The sequence below is a fragment of the Salmo salar genome, chromosome ssa05, assembly GCF_905237065.1.
Source record: "Salmo salar chromosome ssa05, Ssal_v3.1, whole genome shotgun sequence".
In the NCBI taxonomy this organism is placed as follows: domain Eukaryota; kingdom Metazoa; phylum Chordata; class Actinopteri; order Salmoniformes; family Salmonidae; genus Salmo; species Salmo salar.
In genome coordinates this window covers 25,766,381-25,789,082 of record NC_059446.1, presented here as the reverse complement: position 1 = coordinate 25,789,082, position 22,702 = coordinate 25,766,381, and the positions used below count along the sequence as shown (strand labels likewise).

Here is a 22,702-nt window from a genome sequence, read left to right as displayed (position 1 = left end):
CTCAGTCATGTAACACGCTCTGCAGATGTGGCTTCTTTACACGCTCTGAATAAATTTCATTCAACCGCTGGAAACCGTCCCACTTATTGGCCAACAGATTGTTTGGTGGAGTTTTCATTCAATAGGGATTTCAGTACATTTATCTTAAGCCATCCCTTTAAATATGCTGTACCTTCTAGTTAGAATTTTGTCCACAGACTCACTAGAATATATTGAGAGAATGGGTTCAGAATATTAGGGATCAAAGAAAGCTATCTAAATACGCTGAGTGAAGTAAACATTAGGAACACCTTCCTAATATTGAGTTGCACCCCCTTTTGCCCTCAGAACAGCCTCAATTTGTCGGGCATGGACTCTACAAGGTGTCAAAGCGTTTCACAGTGATGCTGGTCCATGTGATACACACAGAAAACTGTTCAGCATGAGTTTGCTCAGCAGCCCCCCCACACCCCTGGGACGGCTGGGCTAACGTAGGCTAATATGATTAGTATGAGGTTGTAAGTAACAAGACATAGACATATCTGATATAGGCAGAAAGCTTAAATTCTTGTTAATCTAACTGCAATGTCCAATTTACATGAGCTATTACAGTGAAATAATACCATGCTATTGTTTGAGGCGAATGCACAGTTATGAACTTGAAAATGTATCAATAAACCAATTAGGCACATTTGGGCAGACTTGATACATTTTGAACAGAAATGCAATGGTTCATTGGATCAGTCTAAAACGTTGCCCATACACTGCTGCCATCTAGTGGCCAAAATCGAAATTGCGCCTAACCTGGAATAACCTCTTACATTTAGACGTTCCGCTAGTGGAACACCTGCTCCAATATCCAATGATAGGCGTGGCGCGAATTACAAATTCCTCAAAAATCCCAAAACTTCAATTTTTCAAATATATGACTATTTCACAGCATTTTAAAGACAAGACTCTCCTTTATCTAACCACACTGTCCGATTTCAAAAAGGCTTTACAGCGAAAGCAAAACATTAGATTATGTCAGCAGAGTACCCAGCCAGAAATAATCAGACACCCATTTTTCAAGCTAGCATATAATGTCACAAAAAACAAAACCACAGCTAAATGCAGCACTAACCTTTGATGATCTTCATCAGATGACAATCCTAGGACATTATGTTATACAATACATGCATGTTTTGTTCAATCAAATTCATATTTATATCAAAAACCAGCTTTTTACATTAGCATGTGACGTTCAGAACTAGCATACCCCCCGCAAACCTCCGGTGAATTTACTAAATTACTCACGATAAACGTTCACAAAAAACACAACAATTATTTTAAGAATTATAGATACAGAACTCCTTTGTGCAATCGAGGTGTCCGATTTTAAAATAGCTTTTCGGTGAAAGCACATTTTGCAATATTCTGAGTAGATAGCCCAGCCATCACGGCTAGCTATTTAGACACCCACCAAGTTTAGCCCTGACCAAACTCCAATTTACTATTACAAAAGTTTGATTACATTTGGTGTTCTTCGTCAGAATGCACTCCCAGGACTGCTACTTCAATAACAAATGTTGGTTTGGTTCAAAATAATCCATCGTTATATCCAAATAGCGGCGTTTTGTTCGTGTGTTCAAGACACTATCCGAAGTGTAAATAAGGGTAACTAGCATGGCGCATTTCGTGACAAAAGATTTCTAAATATTCCATTACCGTACTTCGAAGCATGTCAACCGCTGTTTAAAATAAATTTTTATGCCATTTTTATCGTAAAAAAGTGATAATATTCCGACCGGGAATCTGCGTTTAGGTAAACAGACGAAAGAAAACAAAGCATGGGGTCGACGAGGGCACGCGCCTGAGTCTCACAGTACTGTAACCAGCCACTACCCAAACGCGCTACTTTTTTTCAGCCAGAGCCTGCAAAGCCACGATTCAGCTTTTTGCCGCCTTCTGAGAGCCCATGGGAGCCGTAGGAAGTGTCACGTAACAGCAGAGATCCTCTGTAATGGATAGAGATAATCAAGAAGGGCAAGAAATTGTCAGACAGGGCACTTCCTGCATGGAATCTTCTCAGGTTTTGGCCTGCCAAATGAGTTCTGTTATACTCAGACACCATTCAAACAGTTTTAGAAACTTTGGAGTGATTTCTATCCAAAGCTAATATGCATATTCTAGTTTCTGGACAGGAGTAATAATCAGATTAAATCGGGTACGTTTTTTATCCGGCCGTGAAAATACTGCCCCCTAGCCATAAAATGATAATACATTTTGACCTTTCTCTTGCACTTTTACCAGATTGAATGTGTTATATTCTCCTACATTAATTTTATATTTCCACAAACGTTAAAGTGTTTCCTTTCAAATGGAATCAAGAATATGCATATCCTTGCTTCACGGCCTGAGCCACAGACAGTTAGATTTGGGTATGTCATTTTAGGCAAACATTTTAAATGAGGGTCCGATCCTTGTCTCCTCCCCTTCATATACACAGATTGAAGTGGATTTAACAAGTGACATCAATAAGGGATCATAGCTTTCACCTGGATTCACCTGGTCAGTCTATGTCATGGCATCTTAATGTTTTGTATACTCCGTTTATATGCATATTTGTCTCTGTCTCAGCACCAATTGGTAGATTTAAAAATACAATTTTCTTGTAGATTATTTAGATTTAGGAAAGTATTCATGAATCAGAAAAAAACTAAAGAAAGTGGTTTGATTAATTCAGAAAACACATGATAATGTTGGAAGATTAGCGTACATATAATTATAATAGGGAGAACAGTGTACAATAGTAGCCTATACGCTGGTCTATTGCCTGCACTAACCAGGGAACTGTGTGATGACACGGCCAAGTATTGCGCCATGCGTCAGTTTCAAACTGTTAGCGCTTGGTCTGACACTCCGTTCCATAATGATTTAATTAGCCTACATTTCTTTTTTTTTATATTATCACCTGTTACTAATGATCCTCAGCAACAACCACACGGCCATTACGGCATTTACAGAGGAAGCAAATGAAGGTGAACGAAACAATGTAATTAAATGGAATGATAATGTAGGCTATACCAACAGAAGGGAACTAACAGAAAATTGCCAGTTGAAAATGTGTTATTAGGCCAACTGACGGTCGATACTGATAGTGGCTTATATTTAACATGCTAGAAATAGGAAATAAGGTAGCCTATAAATAAGACATTCAAGACTGCCCATCCCTGCAAGTTAAAAGGCTACACAATAAAAAATTCTGCATAAACGCACAGCATTTCATAAATTTTACTGGTGGAAAGTTGATATGCTTCAGATTACTGCCATATGACTGGTTTCACATTTGTCTCCAGCGATTATAAGGTAAAATAGATCCAAAACTGATGTCACTTATATTTACAATTCCCTTATCCAAATGAATTATTCATTTACCTAGCTATTATTAATAGCTCGTATCAAGTTGTAAATTACAGTGCATGGAGATGGGTGTTATTTTTATATGAAAAAATGCAGTATTTGCTTTTCCATTTGGAATCGGTAGGTTCGCTCGACCTTATTCCAGGTTTCCTCACCCATACATTTGGAGGAATTATAAGGGAATTAAGTCAAATTCAGAATACCACTTATCTCCTGCAAGCTGACTGTGGTCGCCAGTTGTATGGTGTCAAGAAGCAGTGTGGCTTGGTAGGGTCTGTGTTTCAGAGGACGCATGGCTCTCAACCTTCGCCTCTCCCGAGGCCGTAAGGGAGTTGCAGTGATTGGACAAGACTGTAACTACCAATGGGATATCACAAAATGGGGAGGAAAAAAGGGTAAAAAAAAGTTATAAAAAGAACACGGCTTATCTGTAGACATCTCTGCCGCACCTTAATTTCTTAGATGTCCACCCGAACGAATAGCGGGTGAATAGCATGCTATTCTTATGTTTAAATGTCAAAATACGCATAGAGAGAAAAGGGAATTATGTTCAATATACGCTCGCCTAACTTGGGTCGGAATCAGGCCCTTAAGCACACACAGATTTAACCCTCCCGCCTGCGTGCCCAGCCTACCAATGCCCCCTGGCAGGCAGCCATTACATTGTGATTATGATGATGCAATCAGGGCACTCGTGGGAGCGATCGGTGCGGTAATCACACATAGCCTATAATCCTGCTAATGAGCGTGGCTTGTGCTAACGGACACTAGGCCTATAATCCTGCTAATGAGCATGGTTTGTGCTAACATACGCTAGGCCGATAATGCTGCTAATGAGCGTGGCGTGTGCTAACGGACTCTAGACCGTCTGGCTGGCCTCTCTCTGGACAGTCCAGCATCTATGAAGTCTGATTACATTCTCCCCAATGTATTAATGCCCTCAAATACTGATGTGACTGGGAGGAATTACGGAGAATTGACAACTGATGTGGTTGCATTTTGAAGCCAACTGGTGTAATGCATTAGTATATGGTTATAATGTATTGTTCTGGAAGACTTGTCATACATGATCCTGACTAAATAACAGCTTGTTTCAGTCTTGAGAAATGTCTGCATTGAAATACATACCAATTTGCAATGCAGGTATACTGGAAAGTTAATGTTGCACTTACAGCACACATCGTTATGGTTTCATCCCTAGTATGGGACTTTCACACTGCTCCGTTTCATTGTAATTAAGTTACTATTTTAGTCCCGTGATTTAAGATATGCCTTTTCCCCTCCTAACCTCAGATATAAATTAGTCAAGGTTTTCTAGTTTCAACATAAGGGGAAAGCCATTGCGATTGGGTCGTGCTTTCGATGTATAATTTCTACATGACCCCAAAAAAAATCTCTGGTAAATGTAGTTTAGCTCAGCAGCTAACTGCTAATACGATGAAATGCTTGTTCATGAGCGGATGTGTTATATTCATTTCGCTCGCTCGTTAGTGGGACCGAATCCAGATGAGACAATTACTGTATGAACTCAAACACACAGGCCCATTATGCCCAGTAGTGCCGACAAAAATGGCTCACTAGGGGGAAAAAGGGGGAAAAAAGGTGAAAAGTGGGTACATGTTAGAATGAGAGGCACCTAAACGAGAGAGAAAACAGACAAGGGCAGAACTTCCAGTTTAGAATAACCATATAATTAGTTATAGCGTACAAAAGACTGGAGCCTCCAGTAATGCCGAGTTTGGTTATACAGTGTTTTGGCAACGACAGCAATATATATATCTACAGAGATTTTTTAAGGGCTTTTAGGCAAGAAGCAACATCTTCTTAGCTACAGTGTCACATACAAATGTCCATGTGTACTGCGCAGCAGAAGAAATCCAAAACAAGCATAATTTCTCTAGATACAGTATGATCTGAAAGCCAACATTCACAGCAATAAGACTCTTGGTTAGCACACACTCAAGTCATCAACATCCAAACTAGCTCACCTATGGCTATAAACCTTAATACATGACAATGACAGCAGGCATTCACATCTTCTACCCTAAGTCATAATACTTATCTGCAGTGAGTTCTTTTACAGTAAGCTTAGAGTGTTTTTTGTTATTTCTCTTTGTATTTTATTTAACCAATGTGGTAATGCTGCGCTATTGCCAAACAAACTCAGGCTGAATAAAAGCAGTTGCTCCCTCGACTCCCATTGGGTTCTATGTCTTCTTCTTTTAGCTATTGCAGGTGGTCTCCTGGTGAACGGAGACTGAGGCTGATCCTCAGTCAGTTTCTGGGGCGCTGCTGGTGGTAGAGGGGTCACTAGAGCAGTACTTTGTCTGCAGGGAGCGGCCTACGTATCTCCAGTACTCCCTCCGGATGGTGTCCTTCTCCTGGGCCAGGAGCTCACAGAGCTTGGGGGAGAACAGGAGGAGAGGGAGGGGGATGGAGAGAGACGGAGAGGGTTAGAGTTATAGCACGATTAAAGGGGCAAGACACGAGAGACGAAACAAGTGGACAAGAGATCCATTTACACAACACGGCAGAAAGAACTGATGTGGTAAGATAATGATTTCTTATACAATAATAATTTCTTATACAATGGGTTAAAGTTATGTATAGTAACCCTAGGTGTAAAATATTAAATAATGGCTTCTTCTCAGATAGTATTAAACTGTCAACTATCGGCATATCTATTTATTATGGCCATCGAAATGTTAGCTATTAAAATCAGATCCAACAATAATATCAAGGGGTTAGAAATCCAAAGCTTAAAACAGGGATGCAAACTGGTGAGGGGCCAAAAAAGGTGACTATTTTTTCTCAATGAAAAATGCAAAACAAATCCCTGCTAGGGGGTAATGCAGGTTAACTAATTAAAACAAAGAATATGATCTACATGGTCAGTCTGTATGTAAAATAAAGTGGTTAATGTGAACCTAACTCACAGCTAAAAAATGCAAGGAAAGCAATCCAATGTTATTTGTTGCCTAGACTTTACTGCAAATGACACTCAAGTCTTGAGAAAAAAAACAATACTAATATTGCAGTTTGCCATGACAGCCTTTATAATAGAATGCTTGTGACCACACACACACACCTAAATATTGCACTTGGGGGAGAATAAAAAACAATTTCAAAGTAGAAATAGAATGAAACAAACAGGCATTCTATTTTTGATCTATTATAGCGGCCACTATAATAGACATTGGTCAAGTGCACAAGGCTACATGTGTGCAAAAATAACGTTCACCGAGTAAAAAATTAAACAATCCCCCCTCACTCACAAAAGTGTTACTGTCAAATGCAACACAACAAAAGCAATATCTTTGAGCTACATTGTTCACGTTCTGCCTGTGGACATCGGTTCTACAATGTGCCAGCAGAGCATGATACCCTTTGCTGGCATAATTGATCTCTTTCAGGCAGAGAGTACACCTGGCATACCCCTTTCTATTCACTGTATTGAAAGACAAAGTGTGTGACGTTTCTTTCACCTCTATTGGTATCCAGCATAAGTCAGGCCCAGCTCCAGCTACACTTGATCCCTGAATCCAGTTGTTTAACAAGCAACGCCTCATTTTCACCTCATTCTCTCATTTTGAAAATTAACCACATGCTGTACAGGGAAAACATTAGTTGACAGATATAGTTTGTTCCTTAGCTAGTTAACATTTCACACAGACTGCCAGGGTCCATTAAACAACTAAGGCGTTAAAACTTGAGGAACGGCAAGAATCCTATACCAGGTAATATTATTGCGAATTAGTTAGATTATTAACGTTAGCTTATCTGATGTTGTAAGGTTAGTAAGCTAGCTGTCGGACTTTATTAGCCAGCTAATTTTCAAACAATAAACTCAATTATTTGATCAGCTAAATTCGCTAATGTTGCTCAACATTTCTCTGGTTAGTTTACGGAGAACTCCATCCAACTACTATAGCAAGATACTTAACAATGCTGACAATACTTGTTCCACCACACTTTTTCCTTCACCTCAAACTTTCCAAATGCCAGTTGTTTTTCCGGTTACAGGTCATGAAGTATGCTTCGTCACCTTCTCACCCCCGTTCGTGGTCAGGCTTCTCATCTACCTCTTCGTCATCATTCAGGGACGCGCTGCTGTAACTAATAACCTTTGAACCCTACTGCTGTCTTTCCAGAGCCCTCACTGAATCTCTAACTAGCAAATCTCTTCAATCCCGTGCTGCATTCTGTTGTTATGTGAACGGCTGGCTGAGCCTTGGATACAGCCAGTATTGCTCCAAACGCGCATCCAAACGCTTACAGCCATCCAAAGCCCCCCCTCCCCAAACTTTTCTCATCGGATCTACACGATTCACCTAGGTCACATATTTTTGATTCAAAACGGCCAATTTCACCGAAAGGTGACTAGTTTGCATCCCTGTTAAATATAGGTGTCATTGTACACTGATGATTCATGTTCTTTTAAATCCACAATTTGGATCCCTCCAAAGCCTCAGAGGATCTAGATACTTTTTCTAACCTCTGGATTACAACCACATTATGATAAATATTACGTATTGCATCACAAAAATAAAATTAAAAAAATACACCTTTTATATGTCCGTGTAGTTTAACAATAAAATAATCTGACTGATGTGGATATACTCGGTATTCATATCCCGAAAGAAATACATTCTCTCACTAAAATACATTTCAATTGAAAGTTAGCAAAAAAGAAAATCTTGCTACCATGAACAGGAAAATACCTGTCTATTTGTAGAAAAATCCCCCAGACTAACTCTTTAGTCATGTCCCAGTTTACCTATTTGCTTATGGCCTTGCCTACACCTAGCGACTTGTTTTAAAAAAATTATATGAGCAACAAAAAAAACTAATTTGGAACGGCAAGCCAGACAAAATGCAAAGGAGCCTATTTATATAATGAATATGAATTCAGAGGGCAGAAATTATTAAATATTAAAGCATTAGACTTCTCACTAAAGGCTTCAGTCATACAAAAGTTATACTTAAATCTGAACTGATTCTATAGCAGATTAGTAAAAATGTCTCACCCCTTGAACAAGAATGGACTTTTTTGCTTCATTCTGATTACAACCTCTCACTCTGTTATTTGAAAATGAAAATCTCTGAAATGTATATATATTATTTTTTAACAAACCATAAAGTTGGTTGCAATTTCAGTTTAATCCACCAGAAAAGACAGAACAAAAAAAATACTAATATTATGGTTAAAATGCAAATATACTAATTGATTAAAAAAGCATTTTTGGAATAAAAACAAGTATGAGTATAATCCTTTTAAATTATGTCATAAATAGGACTGGTGGAGTTGTCACACGTGGAGCTAATGAAAACATATGGAAATGTCTGCTCTACTCAAAATTACAACAATTGCAGCATTACCGCAAAAATGGAAGAGGCAAGTGGAAGGGGGGGAAAGTAAGGAACTTGTCTGTCCGCCCTGCATTAAAGATCAAAATTGGTTAAAGAAAATTGTCATAAATAAAAAAGTATATCAGTTTCATTTAAGGACCAAAAAAATTGACAGCTGTGCCATATAGATTGCAAAATAGCTGTGAAGCGATTTACGATATACCGATTCCATGGTACATGGTTTATAAACTGATACACAAAACAATACCGGATTCAAAAAACTGCATTTTTCAATAAAAAGATTATACAAAATTCTTGCAACCAATAGAATGTTATACGGTGCACTCGGGAAGTATTCAGACCCTTTGACTTTTTCCACATTTTGTTACATTACAGGCTTATTCTAAAATTGATTGAATAGATTTCTTTCCCCCTCATGCATCTAAACACAAAACCCCATGATGACAAAGCAAAAAACAGGTTTAGAAATCTTTGCAAATGTATTCAAAATTAAACAGTCTGAGAGTCCTTCTGTGGAGATGGGGGAACATTCCAGAAAGACAACTATCTCTGCAGCACTCCAGGCCTTTATTGTAGAGTGGGCAGACTGAAGCCACTCCTCAGTAAAAGGCACGACAGCACGCTTGGAGATTGCCAAAAGGCACCTAAAGCAGTCTCAGACCATGACAAACAGGTTTCTCTGGTCTGATGAAACAAAGATTGAACTCTTTGGCCTGAATGCCAAATGTCAAGTCTGGAGGAAACCTAGCACCATCTCTACGGTGAAGCATGGTGGTGGCAGCATCATGCTGTGGGGATGTTTTTCAGCGGCAGGGACTGGGAGACTAGGCAGGATCGAGGGAAAGATGAATGGAGCAAAGTACAGAGATCCTTGATGAAAACCTGCTCCAGAGCACTCAGGATGTCAGACTGGGGAGAAGGTTCACCTTCCAACAGGACAACGACCCTAAGCACACAGCCAAGACAATGCAGGCATGGCTTCGGGAAAAGTCTCTGAATGACTGAGATGGCCACGGCATTTCATTTTCATGCTCATCAAACCATTCAGGTGACCACTCGTGCCCTGTGGATGGGAGCACTGTCATCCTATATGTCAAAAATAATGGCCTGCCCAGCATTTTTATACATGACACTAAGCATGATGACACTAAGCTAAAGAAACCACACGTGTGGAGGCACCTGCTTTCAAAAATACTTTGTATCCCTCATTTACTCAAGCGTTTCCATTATTTTAGCAGTTACCTGTACATTGACATCTCTCGAGGTTGCACTAGCATCGAGAGACGTCAATTGTTTTTTTTAAGTAAATAGAGGAAAAATACAAATCATTCTCAACAACCAACTGAAAGCAATCCCGTCCTGCTGCATGCATTTCCGAGTAGATGGAATTAAAATAAGTATAAGAGCTCCTGCAGTGATTTTTTTCTGAATGAGCCAATGCCTATTGAAAACAGCAGCAGAAGAAAAAGAAAAAAACTCCCCAGAACCCTAATTAACTCCAACACACACCCGAGCATTGAGTTCCCCAATACAGAGGCAACATACCAGCTGTCATTCAAACTGCCAGGTAGACATGGGAGGCTTGGAAAAGCACGCAAGACATCCAGCGCGATAGGCGAAAGAGTTTTCAAATCCGACACGCGGACTCGTTGAATAATTCCTACTGATTTACCCTTTTTCCTCAGCCTAGAACTGTTGGTGCGAGGGCTGTTATACACTGATTGACTCGGAGTCAATGTTTTATACTGGAAATGTACTAAGAAAGGAGACGTCCCAGCCATGGTAGAACACTCCATTTTCATTCTCTGCACATTGTTGCCAAGTTCTTCAGCATCTACACCAGTTTCACAATTTCTGTTCGGGCAGAGCACTAGCACATTTCAACTCATCAAAGCTTGGTGTTTAGTTGAATCAAGTGTGCTACTGCTGGGCTAGAATAAAAATGTGCACTCCCTTCGGGTCCCCCAAGAAATGGATTGAGAAACAGTGATCCAGAAGACTCCTTTCAGCTGAGTGCACAACCAAATACTACTTCTGCCACCATCTGTCTCTAAATTATTTTATAGTTGTTTATACAGTTGAAGTCAGATGTTTACATACACCTTAGCCGAATACATTTAATCTCAGTTTTTCACAATTCCTGTCATTTAATCCTAGTAAAAATTCCCTGTTTTAAGTCAGTTAGGATCACCACTTTATTTTAAGAATGTGAAATGTCAGAATAATAGTAGAGAGAATGATTTATTTCAGCTTTTATTTCTTTCATCACATTCCCAGTGGGTCAGAAGTTTACATACACTCAATTAGTATTTGGTAGCATTGTCTTTAAATTGTTTAACTTGGGTCAAACGTTTCAGATAGCCTTCCAAAATAAGTTGGGTGAATTTTGGACCATACCTTGACTTTGTTGTCCTTAAGCCATTTTGCCACAATGTTGGAAGTATGCTTGGAGTATTTGTCCATTTGGAAGACCCATTTGCGACCAAGCTTTAACTTCCTGACTGATGTCTTGAGATGTTGCTTAAATATATCCACATAATTTTCCTGCCTCATGATGCCATCTATTTTGTGAAGTGCACCAGTCCCTCCTGCAGCAAAGCACTCCCACAACATGATGCTGCCACCCCCGTACTTCATTCACAGTTGGGATGGTAGTCTTCGGCTTGCAAGCCTCCCCCTTTTTCCTCCAAACATAACGATGATCATTATGGCCAAACAGTTCTATTTTGATTTCATCAGACCAGAGGCAATTTCTCAAAAAAGTATGATCTTTGTCCCCATGGGTAGTTGCAAACCATAGTCTGGCTTTTTTCTGTTGGTTTTGGACCAGTGGCTTCTTCCTGGCTGAGCGGCCTTTCAGGTTATGTCGATATAGGACTCGTTTTACTGTGGATATAGATACTTTTGTACCCGTTTCCTCCAGCATCTTCACAAGGTCCTTTGCTGTTGTTCTGGAATTGATTTACACTTTTCGCACCAAAGTACATTAATCTCTAGAAGACAGAACGCATCTCCTTCCTGAGCGGTATGAGGGATGCGTGGTCCTATGGTGTTTATACTTGCGTACTATTGTTTGTACAGATGAACGTGGTACCTTCAGGCGTTTGGAAATTGCTCACAAGGATGAACCAGACTTGTGGAGGTCTACAATATTTTTTTCTGAGGTCTTGGCTGATTTCTTTAGATTTTCCCATGATGTCAAGCAAAGAGGCACTGAGTTTGAAGGTAGGCCTTGAAATACATCCACAGGTACACCTCCAATTAATTCAAAATGATGTCAATTAGCCTATCAGAAGCTTCTAAAGCCATGACATTTTCTGGAATTTTCCAAGCTGTTTAAAGGCACAGTCAACGTGTATGTAAACTTCTGACCCACTGGAATTGTGATACAGTGAATTATAAGTGAAATAATCTCTCTGTAAACAATTGTTGGAAAAATTACTTGTGTCATGCACAAAGTAGATGTCCTAACCGGCTTGCCAAAACTATAGTTTGTTAACAAGTAATTTGTGGAGTGGTTGAAAAACGAGTTTTAATGACTCCAACCTAAGTGTATGTAAACTTCTGACTTCAACTGTACCCCCGCACATTGACTCGGTACCGGTATCCCCTGTATAAACAGCCTCATTATTATTTTGTGTAAATGTTTTTTTTGTAAAAATTTTTTTACTTTAGTTTATTTAGTCAATCTTTTCTTAACCCGTTAGGGCTAGGGGGCAGTATTTACACGTCCGGATAAAAAACGTACCCGATTTAATCTGGTTATTACTACTGCCCAGAAACTAGAATATGCATATAATTATTGGCTTTGGATAGAAAACACCCTAAAGTTTCTAAAACTGTTTGAATGGTGTCTATGAGTATAACAGAACTCATATGGCAGGCAAAAACCTGAGAAGATTCCTTACAGGAAGTGGCCTGTCTGACAAGTTCTTGTTCTTCTTGACTCTCTTTATTGAAAACTGAGGATCTTTGCTGTAACGTGACACTTCCTACGGCTCCCATAGGCTCTCAGAACCCGGAAAAAAGCTGAATGATGTAATTCCAGCCCCTGGCTGAAAAACATTAGCGCCTTTGGTAAGTGGTCTATCAGAGGACAATCTGACTGAGGCGCGTGCACGAGGGGATCCCATGTTTTTATTTTCTCTCTCTTTGTACTAAAACACAGATTCCCGGTCGGAATATTATCGCTTTTTTACGAGAAAAATTGATTTTAAACAGCGGTTGACATGCTTCGAAGTACGGTAATGGAATATTTAGAATTTTTTTGTCACGAAACGCGTCGGGCGCGTCACCCTTCTTTACCGTTTCGGATAGTGTCTTGAACGCACGAACAAAACGCCGCTATTTGGATATAACTATGGATTATTTTGAACCAAACCAACATTTGTTATTGAAGTAGAAGTCCTGGGAGTGCATTCTGACGAAGAACAGCAAAGGTAATAACATTTTTCTTATAGTAAATCTGACTTTGGTGAGGGCTAAACTTGGTGGGTGTCTAAATAGCTAGCCCTGTGATGCCGGGCTATCTACTTAGAATATTGCAAAATGTGCTTTCACCGAAAAGCTATTTTAAAAATCGGACATAGCGAGTGCATAGAGGAGTTCTGTATCTATAATTCTTAAAATAATTGTTATGCTTTTTGTGAACGTTTATCGTGAGTAATTTAGTAAATTCACCGGAGTAAATTCACCTGTTGTATTCTGCGAATAAAATTGTATTTGATTTTATATGCATATCACTACTATAAAGTAATCCCAAATGTGAAATTAGATTATGCCTATTTTCCCATACATTTGGGCTGAACTATCCCTTTAAGTTCGATAGGTCCCAGTGCTGCTCACCTCCAGGGCCTTGCTAAGGACCTCCTCCTGGTCTCCTGAGGTGTTCTCCAGGGAGTCCTCGTAGATGTCCACCAGGAAGCCCAGCAGGTAGGGCGAGCAGTGGGTCTCCTTGAGCTCCAGGATCTGCTCCAGGAGACCCGGGTGGGACGATAGGCCCCGGTCCTGCAGAATCCTGGGGGAAAAGGAGGAGGAGAGGGGTGTGAAAAGCTTCAGCCAACTCTACAGAAGCAGTATCCCAATTCAGAGCTCCTACACTAAACATGGTGACTTCTGACATCTGCTGGTGGAGGATAGAAACTGCAAGATAAGTGCATTATTATTAGCCATTATGTTGTAGACTCACAAATTAAAGGGCCGGTGCGGTCAAAAACTTGATTTACCAGTGTTTTATACATATTTCCACACTATGAGGTTGAAATAACTGTGAAATTGTGAAAATTATGATAATGTCCTTGTCAGTGTAAGGGTGGTTTAAAAAGACTGCCTGAAATGTCAGCCTGTTTTGGTGGGATGGAGTTTTGGCCTGCCTAGTTACATCACCAGGCGGTAAATTAATTAAAAGACCAATAAGAAAGAGTTCCAAACCTCTCTGCCAATAACAGCTAGTTTTCAGTTTTCCCCTCCCCACTCAGACCACTCCCAGACAGTCCTAGCAAAATTCTTGCTTGAAAAATTACTCTTTGATAAGAATCTATTTTTGTTTCTTTTTGACCATTTTAATGGAAAAACAATCACAGTAAGGTATTAATTGTTACCCAGAAATGATTTGATATTGAGATAAAAACAGCTGCATTGGACCTTAAATATGAATACTTAAGAATTTTGGCAATGAGGCACTTTATCTACAGTACTTCGTAGATAAAGTGCACACATTATGTCCATGTGTGCAGTTTGAAGGAAGTTGCGAACTAGTATTAGCACAGTGACTGGAAGTTTATGGTAACTGCTAGCATGCTAGTGGATGCCATAGACTTCGTCATTGCGCTAACACTAGTTAGCATTGGCTCAGGAAACTACCTCCATACTTGATGCAGAGACATACAAATGTCCTAAATCCCTATGTATCCCTTTAAGTATTATTTAATTCCCTACTGAATGAATCCTGTATGACACCTACCCTTTCAAATAGTTCCACACACTTTCATTGTGGGGAGCCTTCTTGATCTGTTTGAGACTGTACCTTAAAAAAGACAAAGGAGAACACATTTATCAGATATGTGTCTGATGTAGCACACTGGAAATCTCTGTCCAGTCCACAGAAAATCCCTTACCCAAGGAGATCCAAAACAATTTGATAGGTGTAATGCTGGAAGACCCATCTAGCCTATCAGAGGGCAAGGTGGAGCTACTATTATGATGCTCATACTGAACACATCCTTTCAGATATAAACTCAGCAAAAAAATAAATGGCCCTTTTTCAGGACCCTGTCTTTCAAAGATAATTCGTAAAAAATCCCCAAAACTTCACTGTAAAGAGTTATAACACTGTTTCCCATGCTTGTTCAATGAACCATAAACAATTCATGAACATGCACCTATGGAGCGGTCGTTAAGACACTAACAGCTTACAGACGGTAGGCAATTAAGGTCACAGTTATGAAAACTTAGGATACTAAAGAGGCCTTTCTAATGACTCTGAAAAACACCAAAAGAAACATGCCCAGGGTCCCTGCTCATCTGCGTGAACGTGCCTTAGGTGTGCTGCAAAGGAGGCATGAGGACTGCAGATGTGGCCAGGGCAATAAATTGCAATGTCCGTACTGTGAGACGCCTAAGACGGCGCTACAGGGAGACAGGACGGACAGCTGATCGTCCTCGCAGTGGCAGACCACGTGTAACAACACCTGCACAGGATCTGTACATCCGAACATCACACCTGTGTGACAGGTACAGGATGGCAACAACAACTGCCTGAGTTGCACCACGAATGCACAATCCCTCCATCAGTGCTCAGACCGTCTGCAATAGGCTGGACTGAGGGCTTGTAGGCCTGTTGTAAGGCAGGTCCTCACCAGACATCACCGGCAACAACGTCGCCTATGGGCACAAACCCACCGTCGCTGGACCAGACCGGACTGGCAAAAAGTGCTCTTCACTGACGAGTCGCGGTTTTGTCTCACCAGGGGTGATGGTCGGATTCGCGTTTATCGTTGAAGGAATGAGCGTTACACCGAGGCCTGTACTCTGGAGCAGGATCGATTTGGAGGTGGAGGGTCCGTCATGGTCTGGGGCGGTGTGTCACAGCATCACCGGACTGAGCTTGTTGTCATTGCAGGCAATCTCAACGCTGTGCGTTACAGGGAAGACATCCTCCTCCCTCATGTGGTACCCTTCCTGCAGGCTCATCCTGACATGACCCTCCAGCATGACAATGCCACCAGCCACACTGCTCGTTCTGTGCATGATTTTCTGCAAGACAGGAATGCCAGTGTTTTGCCATGGCCAGCAAAGAGCCTGGATCTCAATCCCATTGAGCACATCTGGAACCTGTTGGATCGGAGGGTGAGGGCAAGGGCCATTCCCCCCCAGAAATGTCTGGGAACTTGCAGGTGCCTTGGTGGAAGAGTGGGGTAACATCTCACAGCAAGAACTGGCATATCTGGTTCAGTTCATGAGGAGGAGATGCACTGCAGTACTTAATGCAGCTGGTGGCCACACCAGATACTGACTGTTACTTTTGATTTTGACCCCCCCTTTGTTCAGGGACACATTATTCAATTTCTGTTAGTCATATGTCTGTGGAACTTGTTCAGTTTATGTCTCAGTTATTGAATCTTGTTATGTTCACACAAATATTTACATGTGTTAAGTTTGATGAAAATAAACACAGTTGACAATGAGAGGACGTTTCTTTTTTTGCTGAGTTTATGAAGTGTCTATGATGAAGTGTCTGGTAGGTAGGGGCTAGGAGGATGAAGTGTCTGGTGGGTAGGAGGATGAAGTGTCTGGTGGGTAGGAGGATGAAGTGTCTGGTGGGTAGGAGGATGAAGTGTCTGGTGGGTAGGAGGGTTATGTGTCTATTGGGTAGGGGATAGGAGGATTAAGTGTCTGGTGGGTAGGAGGGTTATGTGTCTATTGGGTAGGGGATAGGAGGTTTAAGTGTCTGGTGAGTAGGAGGATTATGTGTCTATTGGGCAGGGGATAGGACGATTAAGTGTCTGGTGGGTAGGAGGATTATGTGTCTATTGGGTAGGGGATAGGAGGATTAAGTGTCTGGTGGGTAGGAGGATTATGTGTCTATTGGGTAGGGGATAGGAGGATTAAGTGTCTGGTGGGTAGGAGGATTATGTGTCTATTGGGTAGGGGATAGGAGGATTAAGTGTCTGGTGGGTAGGAGGATTATGTGTCTATTGGGTGTTAGAGGATTAAGTGTCTGGTGGGTAGGAGGATTATGTGTCTATTGGGTAGGGGATAGGAGGATTAAGTGTCTGGTGGGTAGGAGGATTATGTGTCTATTGGGTAGGGGATAGGAGGATTAAGTGTCTGGTGGGTAGGAGGATTATGTGTCTATTGGGTAGGGGATAGGAGGATTAAGTGTCTGGTGGGTAGGAGGATTATGTGTCTATTGGGTAGGGGATAGGAGGATTAAGTGTCTGGTGGGTAGGAGGATTATGTGTCTATTGGGTAGGGGATAGGAGGATTAAGTGTCTTGTGGGTAGGAGGTTGTTTCTTTCCCATTTTCAGTTTCTACTCAAGAGTAGTAAGGTGTGGGGCTGACATGAGATATGGTATGTAGGGAGAGCTGGTACATACTGTACTTCTCTGTTGAGTATGGCTGGGTCTGAGTAGCCTGTCGTGTGGGAGATGACGTAGTGCCTCTGGTTCCATGCAGAGTTGTTCCTCACATCCTCCTCCAACAACTGCTCCACATACACCAGCTCACTGTCCCACAGCTTGTACTCCTGGAGAACAATACACACCTATTTAGTACTGACACGCCATACACTTTAGTCGACACACTTCCAGTATTTAGTCCAGATACACACATCAGTATTTAGACCAGACACACGCCATACACATATTTAGTAAAGACAGAGACAAACACACCATTGTCATTGCTATACAGTATTCCAATGGCATTTGACCACTGATTAGTGATTAATATGCACTGCAGATAAAGGATTTTCTGGTTGAGAAATCTCCCTTCATGCTAATATCCTAGAGACATTTCTGATCCATCCGCTACTAGATACTTTCCAAGACTATACAGTGATTCAATCACACATAACTAGAACAACAAAACTGCACAGTCATATAATCAATGCAGCCCATTTCAGAGAACCACAGGAGGTCTGTTCGGAGGCAGAATGCAAATGTCACTTCATTTGCATAGACATGCGAAAATAAATTATGCAAATCAAGGCCATTTGGTTTCATTACCACAAATCTGGAGCTGATAACATTTTCAAAATTGGGCCATTGAGTCTTAGGTAGGCTACATTCACAATGCTTTTGCAGTTTGACCGCAAATCATGCAACACTACTGTAATAAGTGGGGTGAGATAATGAAAGGAAAGGGACAGCCGAAACTGGGATCATCACTTTGCTCATCTAGCAGAAGTGTCAGTTTATCCTTCCAATCAGAGACACAGAGAGGAAATCTTTGGCACCACCCGTTCTACTAGCAATAGATTGTTATTTGACCCTTTCTGATAACAATAGATTATTTGCATACTCCATAGGCAGCCATATACTCTCAATTTCATAAGAAGATATGTGATTTTGAATGTGTAACAGAGTAGATCTAGTCCCTGTCCCAAACTGGGCTTATCCAGAGACACATTGTACAGGAACACTTCCTACTCAATAAGCACCGTCAATTTGGTCCGGGACAACAGTAATTCTATGTGTCAGGGCAGGAGATGTCACTTGGTCCGGGACAACAGTAATTCTATGTTTCAGGGCAGGGGATGTCACTTGGTCCGGGACAACAGTAATTCTATGTCTCAGGGCAGGAGATGTCACTTGGTCCGGGACAACAGTAATTCTATGTCTCAGGGCAGGAGATGTCACTTGGTCAGGGACAACAGTAATTCTGTTTCAGGGCAGGAGATGTCACTTGGTCCAGGACAACAGTAATTCTATGTCTCAGGGCAGGAGATGTCACTTGGTCCAGGACAACAGTAATTCTATGTCTCAGGGCAGGAGATGTCACTTGGTCCGGGACAACAGTAATTCTATGTTTCAGGGCAGGAGATGTCACTTGGTCCGGGACAACAGTAATTCTATGTCTCAGGCAGGAGATGTCACTTGGTCCGGGACAACAGTAATTCTATGTTTCAGGGCAGGAGATGTCACTTGGTCCGGGACAACAGTAATTCTATGTCTCAGGCAGGAGATGTCACTTGGTCCGGGACAACAGTAATTCTATGTCTCAGGGCAGGAGATGTCACTTGGTCCGGGACAACAGTAATTCTATGTCTCAGGCAGGAGATGTCACTTGGTCCAGGACAACAGTAATTCTATGTCTCAGGCAGGAGATGTCACTTGGTCTGGGACAACAGTAATTCTATGTCTCAGGCAGGAGATGTCACTTGGTCCAGGACAACAGTAATTCTATGTCTCAGGCAGGAGATGTCACTTGGTCCAGGACAACAGTAATTCTATGTCTCAGGGCAGGAGATGTCACTTGGTCCGGGACAACAGTAATTCTATGTCTCAGGGCAGGAGATGTCACTTGGTCCGGGACAACAGTCATTCTATGTCTCAGGGCAGGAGATGTCACTTGGTCCGGGACAACAGTCATTCTATGTCTCAGGGCAGGAGATGTCACTTGGTCCGGGACAACAGTAATTCTATGTCTCAGGCAGGAGATGTCACTTGCATGATGGCCGCTACATGCACACAGCTAACAATTCACCATGAGTTACAAACACAACCTGGTTGTTGAGGCTCCTACCTTGAGGACCCACTGTCTGTGCTGCCAGGCGTGGTAGTTCTTAGCATCCTGACTTAGGATCTCTGCAATGAACTCCAGTTCTTCTGAGGGGTCGTTCAGCCACTCCACCACCATACGTCTATGGTGCCTAGGATAAGGAGAAGACGGTTATTGACACACATTCTATGGTTCTACACAAGTCTTTGTGTAACAGAAGAACAAGTTTATTGTTCAACTTGTTGAGAAGGAAAATGTATCTATATGCTCAAATGCAAATGTTGGAGACAAACAGCCTGATGATGTCATCCAGTCACATTTGTTCATTTTCCAAAAGTACAGCACACAATATTTTACATAAAGTAGGTTCTTAAAGGATTATAGTGTTCGTCTGCTTCGTGTTTGCTTTTTGCCATGGAAAATTGAGTATTGTCAGATCGTGATAGTGGTATAGTGACACTACATTTTAGATTGGAAGAACTCACCAGACTTGGTAGTTTTTGGGCTGGTCCTCAATGATGGCTGTAATGTACCTCATCTCCTCTCTCAGGTCCTTCTCCAGGGCCTGCAGTAACACTCGCCGGTAGTGCCTTCACACACACAGACACACACAGAAAGAGGAAAAAGTACATCCTTTCTTGAGGGTCTTGCACTTGTCATTTTCAAAGAGAGGGTTATACCATATAAACTATAGGTATTCTACTGTTGTTGTGTTCATAAATCATAATAACATTGGCTTACCATACAGTGTAATTTGCAGCATTCAGTTCAATAGCTTCAGCCGTCAGCGTGAATGCCCTGTCGCTTTTTTCATCATTCTTCAATAACGCTCGGAAATAGTCATACACGTCTGTGACTATTGGAAACAAAAGTGACATGTTTGGTTGCATTGGGTACGTGTGAAATTAAACGTTTCTGATGCAAAGTGAAATAATTTTGACATGAATCGTAACTACTCAAAGGGACTTCGGAGTCATTTGGTAGGCTAAATGCATGAGATGATATGCATAACACATTATGGATGTATGGTTCTAAATTATATGCCAAGTTCAATATCTTACACTTGTCTGAGTAGGCAATCTTCACAACAGGATTGGGACCATCATCTTGTGGAACAGGTTCTAAATCAGCCCATTCTTTTCTGTCTCTTTTATATGAGCAGAGGCGGGAGGGAGAGAGAGAGGGTAAAGCTAGAGGGACATTAGTGAATGGGGCAACTGTTCTCTCAATGCGGCTACGACAAATGTTCAGGTATCCCATTTAAATCAAAGCAAAATATAAAACACTAATACCTAGCTATAATTGTAAGTGTACTATCAATTACAGATCAATCGGATCTCCCTTTCAAGGCGAGCAAGCTAACGTAGCTAGCCAGCTAATTCAAACCGGCTCAGGGAGTTGGGAAAAATAGCCAAATTACTCCACAGAGAACAATCTTTGACTAGCTAACGTTACACTCTGATAGCAATGTGAACCCGTCTTTATGCATCTTCGACTTATGATGAATGCATGGCTAAATTTGGCATCACTAACCACAACATGCAATCACTTTTCTAGCTTACGTTAGCTAGCTACTTAGCCTAACGAGCTAATTATCCTACCTGTAAAACATATAACGGAACGGGTTTTCATAGTCAATCTCGGGCTCCTCTTCGACCCCTTCCTCGCTCCTCCTCTCATCCTGCAATCCTGAGGATACATGTGAAGTTTCTTCAATGCCTGACATTCTGTAATAAGCTGGTCTTTCGGTTGCAGGCTGAACAAGTGCTGCCTTATTTGCAACGTCGGACCTCTGTGTTGTTGCACTCATTGATGTAATTTCCTCTGTTTTGTGCAACTCGGATAACCGTTTTACAAGGTACAGTGTACTGGAGCATGTATGATCCGCGTAGGGGTCGATAGCAATAGTTAGAATAATAATAATAATAAGAGGAAGAAATATCAACGAGGAAAGTTTTAAAACGTTGAGTGTTTTTGTCAGCTATCGGTTAGCTCATTATCACATAAATGGTTTTCAAAATGGTTTGTTTTGTAAGTATTGGTACTTTCAATACAACTGCTACCGCGTTCAAAACTGGGAAAAATATGAGGTCAAATCATGACGTCAGTGATCTTCAGGTCGGAAATTTAGGAAAAAAGGCCCAATCTGGAATTCCGAGTTGATTTGAACGCACTGAGGTCGGAGATTTCCGAGTTCCCAGTTTTAAACGCGGCATGGGAAGTCGGAAGAAACTAGGTCAAATCATGACGTCAGCGAAGGAGGCGGCTGAGCGGAGAAGGGCTGATCATAATGGCTGGAACAGAGCAAATGAAATAGCATCAAACAGCTGGAAACCATGTTTGATACCATTCGAGGTTTGGTGCCACAAACCTCCTGTGGACGTCAGTGATCTTCAGATCGGAAAGTCAGAGCTCTAGGAAGAGGCCCGCGTTCCCGACATGGAATTCCGAGTTGGATGACCGTTCAAAACGATTTTTCCCAGTCTGGAGCGGGTTTTTTCAGAGCCCTTTTGTCTCGAACGCATTGAAGTCGGAGTTCCCAGTTGTTTTGAATGTGGCATACCCACACAGGTTTACCAAAGACAGAGGTCTTGTTCCGACATTGCCGGCGACTGCGGACTGACTGATCAACAAAGAACATTGCATCATACAATTATTATTTGTAGACCAGTCAGACAGTCACAATTTACCCATGATACATTACGATTTTGATCATTTCGAACATGGCCCTTGTTTTACTGAACACATAAAAGCAACATGTAAAGTTTTCGTCCAATGTTTCATGAGCTGAAATAAAAGATCCCGAAATGTTGTGCTCTCCAAATTTGTGCTCAAATTTGTTTACATCCCTGCTAGTGAGCAGTTCTCCTTTGCCAAGAGAATCCATTCACCTGACTGGTGTGGCATATCAAGAAGCTGATTAAACAGCATAATCATTAAACATATGCACCTTGTGCTGGGGACAATAAAAGGCCACTATAAACTGTGAACAATGCCACAGATGTCTCAAGTTGAGTGAGTGTGCAATAGGCATGCTGACTGCCGTACTGTCCACCTGAGCCGTTGCCAGATAATTGAATGTTAATTTATCCACCATAAGCTGCCTCCAACATTGTTTTAGAGAATATAGCATTATGTAACCACGCCAGCCCAGGACCTCCACATCCGGCTTCTTCACTTGCGGGATCATCTGAGACCAGCCACCTGATGAAACTGAGAAGTATTTATATC

The 22,702-nt window shown here is 41.4% G+C and overlaps 1 protein-coding gene across 4 annotated transcripts; it reads right to left on the bottom strand.

Moving 5' to 3' along the window:
* Positions 1-5,050: 5,050 nt before the first annotated feature.
* LOC106604549 (farnesyltransferase, CAAX box, subunit alpha) lies at positions 5,051-22,288 on the bottom strand. 4 transcript variants are annotated; one of them, XM_045718012.1, is made up of 10 exons: positions 21,843-22,288; positions 21,073-21,160; positions 20,533-20,661; positions 20,213-20,327; positions 19,957-20,061; positions 19,496-19,622; positions 17,350-17,498; positions 14,714-14,776; positions 13,597-13,768; positions 5,051-5,783 (listed from the first exon to the last, which is right to left on the bottom strand). In XM_045718012.1, exons 2-10 carry the CDS (start codon positions 21,149-21,151, stop codon positions 5,652-5,654), a joined length of 1,071 nt encoding a protein of 356 aa, XP_045573968.1. In that variant the 5' UTR covers positions 21,152-21,160; positions 21,843-22,288; the 3' UTR covers positions 5,051-5,651. The 4 variants fall into 4 exon arrangements, with proteins under 4 accessions (XP_045573968.1, XP_014054776.1, XP_045573967.1 ...); XM_014199301.2 differs by having other exon boundaries at positions 20,533-20,618; positions 21,843-22,282; XM_045718011.1 differs by lacking the exon at positions 21,843-22,288 and having other exon boundaries at positions 21,073-21,784.
* Between the last annotated feature and the right edge of the window lie 414 nt (positions 22,289-22,702).

Coding starts and splice junctions, on each gene's coding strand:
- LOC106604549 (XM_014199300.2), bottom strand. CDS start 21,281: ATGAGTGCAACAACACAGAGGTCCGACGTTGCAAATAAGGCAGCACTT. Junction 20,328..20,532: donor GATTGCCTACTCAGACAAGT/GTAAGATATTGA, acceptor TGTTTCCAATAG/TCACAGACGTGTATGACTAT. Junction 19,623..19,956: donor CCCAAAAACTACCAAGTCTG/GTGAGTTCTTCC, acceptor TCCTTATCCTAG/GCACCATAGACGTATGGTGG.